Here is an 8,127-nt window from a genome sequence, read left to right as displayed (position 1 = left end):
TCGTCTGGAAACAACTGAACAGAACACTGTGGCATCTAATTAGAACAAACATGATATCACCGGAGTCTAATACAGATAATACATGTGTTTTCTGTTAACGTTTTCAGTGGAAATGGAGGGTAAAATTTCCTTTTAGTTCTTGCACTGATCCATAATATGTTTGATTTAATGGAATTTGACAATTTGGGAATTACATTTGGTTTTGTGCCAAGAGTTATATGAGAAAATCACAGAAAATCACAGTTTCTCCACATGAACTTGCAAATGTTTCAGGTTTCTTTAAAATTTCATAACAGCACTTAAACACGCACACAAAGTGTGTCATACATTAATGCACTCTATTGAGCCTTGACTGCATTTTCTCCTCTTTCAGGAAGCCAGGGTCTCCTAGACCTCCTCATCATCTTCGTCAGTGGCTCCCAGCAGACAGGTTTCCACCAGGGTTCTCATCACGAGGTATGGGTCGCAGTTGGCAGCAGGACGTCTGTCCTCAAGGTACCCACAGCCCATGCGACTGACATGGCCAGGGATGCGAACACTAACATTACGACAGGCTACGGCTGTAGAGAAGTGATGGAAGCTGGAGGTACAGCCCTTACCGGTGAGGCGGCCTTTGTTGTCCAAACCACCATGTGCATCGTAGACAATGAGGTGCTGAGAATGACGCTTGCTCAGATTTCTGATCGCTTCCTCAATGTACCTGTAACATCCCAGAGAACATGTTTTATTCATGCATCTATCTCTAAATGGCCATAAGGCATCTAAGAATAGATGTGTGCGTTAGATAATGTGTTGTCCAGGTATTACTCATGTTGTTGGTGCCAAAATCTGACTACACACTCATTATTTTCATTATGAGGACAAGAGAAAGTTCCCATAATGTAAAATGTTTGATTTTGAGTTATATGGTTAGGTTTTGTTATAGGTTATGGATAAGGCATAAAGTTAACAGTTAATATTTATGGTGACGGTAAGAGTATGTTTTGTGTGTGTGTGTGTGTGTGTGTGTGTGTGTGTGTGTGTGTGTGTGTGTGTGTGTGTGTGTGTGTGTGTGTGTGTGTGTGTGTGTGTAAACTTACTGAAGTCCCCCTTCACTCCTCATCTCCTTGGTGCTGAAGTTGATGTGACAGCCTGATGATTGAAGGCTTTCCTTAATGGGCTTAACGTCCAAGGAGGCAACAACCTCAAAGTCTTCACAGACTCGGTGCAGAATGTAACGGGCCATCCACAGATGATCCCCCATTTCAATCCCCTCGCAAGTGCCAACCTGAAACTCCCACTGATCAGACAAAAAAAGAAAACGTCACAACAGAAGTGTTTCCAGGATACACTAAAAAGTAGTGAACATGACTGGGACACATAAGCCAATAATAATTTGGTTGTGCTGTGAGTATTTGGAGCACATTTTGTACTTGCCGTGCATGTGCTGTCAAATCTTGCTTTTCTCTATTTGCATGTATTGGCATATGTTTATTTAGGTTGAAGAGCATTCAGCTCTCAGCTCTGAGCTACAATAGCCGGGATGTTGAGGCTATTCTAGCGTCTTTTACGCACACAAATTAGCCTGGTAAAATAGGTTCTAACAAATTAATGTTGATATTTTTAGTGAATTTGGTAATAAAGTAGTTTAAAACCTATCAGACAACCTGTTCATACCTGGGACCATAGGTCTTCTGCATTGGATCCAAAGATCTTTACACCAGCATACAGGCAGGCTCTGCAGTGACACATAGATATGTCTCTTCCACACAGTTTGTTAGCACCCACGGCATTACTACACGCTGAGGGTAAAACCAAAACAAAACAACATTTTGTGAAGATCATGATGATAATTTAAACTTTTAATGCTTATATTACGTGTTATATTTCAGCAGAATAACCTGTTTTTCTAGGTTAAACAAGTCTGTCCTCATACCTCTTTGGAGCTGGTTTCCCTCAGGGGACCAACCAAGCTGCTTTCCGTCCAAACCAAAAAGAATGTACTCCTGCTCCATTCCAAACCAGGGCTGAAACTGTTTCACCTCGTCCATTACGGTAACACACTGTGAACGCCGATGATTCACTTTGTTGAAAAAGCAAAACACAAGGCTCAAACTCAACAAGGGCAGCAAACAAAACTTTCAGCTTCATTTTATGATGTGATTTGTCATATCTGACCTTTGGAGATGTGTTTGCTGTTTACCAGTTCACACAGCACCAGTTTATCAGGGTCCAGAGTGAAAGGATCTCGAAACATTCGGACCGGGACCAAAGTGACTTCGGTATGATCAGCCGAGGTCGCGTACCATTCTGGTATATCTGTAAGAAAAAGGTAACACTTTGTTGTATAACAGACACGTATCAGGCACCATATTTACAAACTGTGCCAGACGTTAATAATTCAACATAAAGATCTTTGAAAATAACTATAGTGATTTCTTCTATACTGTACCTCTGATTCCTGCTGGCTCATTGTAAAGAGTCCTGGTTTTAGACTGTAGATTTTGTCGATCCTCATTGACCCAAACATATGTGACCTGGCACTCTTCACCCTTCTGGAGGGACAGATAGTGCTTCCTGACCATCTTGTGACGACTGAGGATCTCGGGAAGGAGGGACATGATGATTTTCTCCGGATTCTTTCAACTCGTCTCTCCTGCTTGCAAACAGCTATGTCCTCGGCGCTGTTTTTTCCTCCTTATGTACCTGCATTTATTCAACTGTGTTAAACATTCAAAGAGTCACACACTTTGAGGGTGGTACCTCAAACCTGCTCAACAACCCTCCTATCCTCCTCTCTCTCTCTCTCGCTCTCTCGCTCTCTCGCTCTCTCTCTACCACTATTTCTAGATTATTTGTTTTGGGAGGCACTGACATTGGTCCAACACATCACGAAACACTTGTAACAAACAATATATATTGTCATTAATGTTGGAGGAAATATTTGTGTTGAATCCTTCAAATTACATAAAATTATACATTGTTGGGGCCGTTTCCTCCAGAGCAACACATGCTAGCATTTTCTGATCTAATGTCACTATCTATGGGAGAATGGCAAAAACAAAATGATGAAAGTTTGGTCGAGGATAGAGATCAAACAAGAACATGAGTAAAAGAAACCAACATTGACTGCCGGCATTGGAAATTTGAAACAATCAGCATTCTGCAAGATTTGTTGACACATCCAACAATTATTTATCAGACATTTACTGAAATACCTGATGCTTTTGTTTTTCTTGCCTGATGGTTTTATTAAGAAAAGTCTTCATGATAAACTTATCTTGTAAAAATGTTATAAAGTTCAAATAGTCTTCTGGAAAATCTCTGGAATGCTCTCTCGGTGTGATTGTGTGTGTGTGTGTTTGTGTGTGTGCGTCTTTACCTGCAGCCTTGGGGCTCATTAGACTCTCGCACATTCAATGGGGGGGCTGTGCCCGATTAAAAGTTTCCCCAGTGAGCAACAGCCACCGGAGACACGTTAATACAGTGAAAGAGAAGACCATGAAATGGAGAAAGAATGAAACAAGGCCAGTCATTAGTAAATATTAATAGATGTATTCACTTTTTCCTTTTCCCTCAGAGAAAGGACCCTCGCAGATTTCTCTCTGAACTCCACTCCAGTCAGGTCTTTAAGTAATGTAATGTTCTCACACGCTAACCTACAAGCAACTCCTGTATACGAGACAACTCCTGTATACGAGACAACTCGTATCGAGACACACTTTTAAAAAAATTATTTGACCTCTGTTTTATTAATCATCTTTGGTATAGTGACAATTATTACATACAGTTGTGGACACCTACAGCTGATGGATGTTCTATGTAGGTTACAGGCCCAATACACAGCGCCCACACACACACACACACTGCTCGTCTGGAAACAACTGAACAGAACATTGTGGCATCTAATTAGAACAAACATGATATCACCGGAGTCTAATACAGATAATACATGTGTTTTCTGTTAACGTTTTCAGTGGAAATGGAGGGTAAAATTTCCTTTTAGTTCTTGCACTGATCCATAATATGTTTGATTTAATGGAATTTGACAATTTGGGAATTACATTTGGTTTTGTGCCAAGAGTTATATGAGAAAATCTGTCTGCAGCTAATCCAGCCGTGTTCACAAAATACCACTAAAGCAGCACTAACATTAAATCGGGCTCAGTTTAATTACAGTACAAAAGAGTGAAAACTAATTTCCAGAAGTCTCTGCTCCTTGCTTGGCAAGCGATGGTCCTTCTAACCTCTTATAAAACCAAGAATGAGGTTTTTAAACTTCAGTTTTTGTTCAAATTAGGCTATATACATGTGATATAATTTGTCAATTAGGGAGATTTAGATCTGGATTTCGTTACCTTTGGACAGAGCCATGATATGTCTCCCCACTGCAGTCCAAACTAAGCTAACTGACTGCCAGCTTCATAATTGTTGTACAGATGTAACATTGGTGTCAGTCTTCTCAACTAAAGATTGATGCTTCAAAAATGTCTCTGTGAGGAGAAGAAGAAAAAAGAGTGTAAACGTTTCCAAGTGGCCCCTGTGAATTCAGCCATTTAGCATAGCTTAGCATGAAAACTGGAAACAAGTGAACCTGCCTGAGGTAATGACTCCGTTTCCCGTCTTTACACTCGTTGCTTGTAGCTTCATATTAAGCTTAGAATATGGACAGTGACATTTGTCAAACCACGACTGTGGATAAAGATGGACAACTATCCAGAAACGAAGCTAAAATATTCCAGATATTAACGCTGTCATCTTGCTCATATCGAGACAGACTCTGGCCAGTAGCGATTGGGGGATGGAGGGGTGGTAGCGAGGTCCCACAGATAAATGTGCCCAATCAATTGCAAGTTAGTCTCAGCTGTCAATCATGATGTTTCACCCCGTTTTGATATCATCACATAACTAATAAAAACTTACTTTGCATTTAAAATAATAGAAACTAGCCTACAGAAAATGAAAGACACCATCTTTGAGAAAAGATTTGTAAGTGTCGTCCATGTCCCATCCACTATAGGCAGGGTTTATGACCTATACTGCAGCCAGCCACCAGGGGGCAATTGGCATGTTTTGGCTTCACTTTTGGGGAGCTGTCGTGTCGGCCATTTTTATATACTATTTCTAAAAAGACCCATTCCTTTCGATCTTAATAACAAGCTAATGTGATCACAGCCGCCAACAAAACAGAGTCATAACTCTTATTGGCTCCTTTAAGGCTTGTGGCTCATTGAGGCTACAACACACATCCATATTAAACACTAACAAGGAATTCTCATTAAAGAAAAATGAACAAATGTTAATCTGCAGAAAGTTCATCAAAGAGCAGGAGGCTGCGTAAATCCAACTGCACTTCACAGACCCTCATCAGGGCAGCTTGTGTTTTAGAGGGTTGTCACAGTAAAAGCTTCTGTCCTCTCACCGGTCAGGGCGTCTTTCACAGGCACAACATCTACAAATTATTCATGTTTGTTTCTTTCAGGAGATAGAGGGGGAACAGAGTGCACTCACAATTCACAGAGATGCACAGCTGATGGGCGCTAATGTGAATCTCTTACATAATCCCATTTCTAGAGATTCAGAGAAATCCTGACCTCTGATAACTCTCTGTGATGGAGACAGGGACAGCGAAGCCGAATATTTGGCCTTGAATGGCCACACTGGAAAAACTCCATCCTCACTGGTAGAGGATGGAGTATTAAATAAATTTGTGTTTTTAATTTAAAAGGGTGAGTTAGTTTCACTTCCTATACAATGTCTATTCTAATCGAACACAGAGGGTGAGAAAACTAAATCCAAATTTATATTCACTATAGATCCTGACTTTTATTTGGATCTGCACCTTATTGCACACACTCATAAATATCTGTACACTAAGCATGCCTGATTTTATCATCAAGATCCAGGGATTATTCTCAGTGAAATCAAGGAAATTATAAAAAATGCAATGTTATAGAAAGTTGAAAAAAAATCCTGATTCTGCCCTCTGATCCGGATCCGCACCAAAATATAACAGGTTCTCCTCTGACCCATACCACATCCACCGAGTTTTGTGGTAATCCGTCCACACAAACCAACCAACAAACAAACAAACCTGGGTGAAAACAGAACCTCCTTGGTGTAAATTACTTAAATATTGAAACAGATATAGGAAAATTATATTGTCCCTTTTACTTTGAGCTTTTTCAACCGGATTCCGACTAACTTTGGCCACAGAAAGTAAATATAAAACCTGTACGACAACAACAACTATATTTAATCCATTTATGTGTCCAGATGTCACTTGTCCATCTTCATCGTGCTATAGGGAAAAGAGGTAAACACATGAACAACCCATACAAATCTCTGTGGACATCCAAGTGAACAATTGAGAAGCTCTAAATAGTGTAAAAACAAATATAAAGTTACAGCTCTACCTACAAATGGGCTATCCCAAATCAGGATGTGCTCAAAAAGATCATATCCAGGGCTAAGGTCCTTCATAAAAGAGAAAATGATGATTGAAAATTGGCATTGCTGTGTTGGCCATTGGACAAATGGTTAATAGAGCAGGAGACCCACAAAGATGTAATTTTGGTCTGTGTGGCGTGTTTTTTGTTTCCCCCTTAACTTCACATGGGGTTTGATGTGCACACTCTCCACCATTTTGACCCCTCCGGTGGACGTCCTACTGTGTCCCTTGTGTGGGTATCTGCGTCAGTCTGTCTTTGTCGTTACTCTCCTCAGTGTCTGTCACCTGCTCCGAGTTTGTCCCTCTGTGATAACACACGGTCAATGTGGTGTTGCCGCTGTCCTCGCTCCCCCGGGGGTTCGTGGAGCAGGAGACCCCCAGCCTCACGTTCAGCGGGCCCTCGTGCTTCAGGTTCGCGGCCCTGTCGCTGTCCATCACCGTCCCCACCGCTGCGCTCACCGCGTCCCAGCAGCCTCCTCCTCCGCGGCAGCGCAGCAGGCGCAGGAAGGCGTCTCTGAATTCTGCGTTAAACGCGTAGATGACCGGGTTGAGGGACGAGTTGCTCCAGCCGATCCACACAAACACGTCAAATGTTTTTTCGTTGACGCAGTAAGGGCCACGCTGGCTCCCCGGGGCCCCTGGTCCGGGACAGAAGGGCAGGGCGCAGTTTAGGATGAAGAAGGGCAGCCAGCAGCAGACAAACACTCCCATGATGACGCTCAGGGTTTTCAGGACTTTAGTCTCTTTCCTGATGGAGACTCTGAGCTCCCGGTGAGTCTGAGTCTGAGCCTGCACACTGACACGAGCCTGGTATGAATGGGCACCGATTTCCGCGCACAGGTGAGGACATATTTCAGGTACATCCGAACGGCAACTTTGCGCGTGTTCCGCCGCGCGCTCCAGGGAGGAGATCATCCGGATCTGCATCTGCGCGATCCGGTAGATGCGCGTGTATGTGACGATCATGATGGCCACGGGGATGTAGAAGCTGATGAGGGAGGAGGAGATGGCGTATGTGCGGCTCAGGCTGGAGTCACAGCTCCCGTCCATGCTCCGACCCTGACGCGCAACATCCTCCTCCCCGGCCTCGTCACTGATCTCTGCCCTGTGCCAGTTGAGCTGCACGGGGACGAAGGAGATGACCACGGACACCGTCCAGGTCACGCCGATCATGACGGAGGCCACTCTCTTGTTCATGCTCCTCTCGTAGCGGAAGGGGCTGGAGATGGCCCAGTATCTGTCCACGCTGATGACGCACAGGTTGAGGATGGAGGCTGTGGAGCACATGATGTCGCAGGCCAGCCAGGTCTTACAGAAGCCCCCGAACGGCCAGAAACCGGCCACTTCAGCCGCAGCCTTCCACGGCATCACCAGCACCGCGACCAGCAGGTCCGACAGAGCCAAGGACACGATGAAGATGTTGGTCACTTTTGCGCGCAGGTGCCGGTAGCGATAAACGGCTGCGCACACCGTGAAGTTGCCCAAAAGCGTCCAGATGATAAGCAGCGCCAGGACGCAGCCGGTCAGAGCTCGGTGTGCGGGTAACTCCTCCCGGCTTTCAGCTCCCACCAGGGCCAAGCTGGTCGTGGTATTCATTGCCTGGTCCTGCGCTCCTCCATGAGTCAAACTGGAAGGATGAGAATCAGCAGAGGGGGAATAGTCCCTGAAGCTGGAGTCAGTCCGTCCTGACTGCGCTG

At 44.0% G+C, this 8,127-nt stretch overlaps 2 protein-coding genes across 2 annotated transcripts; both read right to left on the bottom strand.

Moving 5' to 3' along the window:
- On the bottom strand, window positions 1-2,600 carry LOC118100309 (glutamine synthetase-like). Its single transcript, XM_047342362.1, has 6 exons — window positions 2,432-2,600; window positions 2,158-2,298; window positions 1,916-2,062; window positions 1,657-1,781; window positions 1,080-1,279; window positions 1-700 (listed from the first exon to the last, which is right to left on the bottom strand). The coding sequence occupies exons 1-6, from the start codon at window positions 2,598-2,600 to the stop codon at window positions 388-390; spliced, it is 1,095 nt and encodes a 364-aa protein (XP_047198318.1). The 3' UTR covers window positions 1-387.
- A 2,875-nt stretch (window positions 2,601-5,475) lies between these two features.
- On the bottom strand, window positions 5,476-8,127 carry LOC118100296 (D(1) dopamine receptor). Its single transcript, XM_035145230.2, has one exon. The coding sequence runs from the start codon at window positions 8,024-8,026 to the stop codon at window positions 6,647-6,649; it is 1,380 nt and encodes a 459-aa protein (XP_035001121.1). The 5' UTR covers window positions 8,027-8,127; the 3' UTR covers window positions 5,476-6,646.

This window comes from Hippoglossus stenolepis, chromosome 2 (assembly GCF_022539355.2).
Source record: "Hippoglossus stenolepis isolate QCI-W04-F060 chromosome 2, HSTE1.2, whole genome shotgun sequence".
Taxonomy (NCBI): domain Eukaryota; kingdom Metazoa; phylum Chordata; class Actinopteri; order Pleuronectiformes; family Pleuronectidae; genus Hippoglossus; species Hippoglossus stenolepis.
Note: the sequence above shows the minus strand (reverse complement) of the source record. Positions and strands in the feature narration are given on the sequence as shown.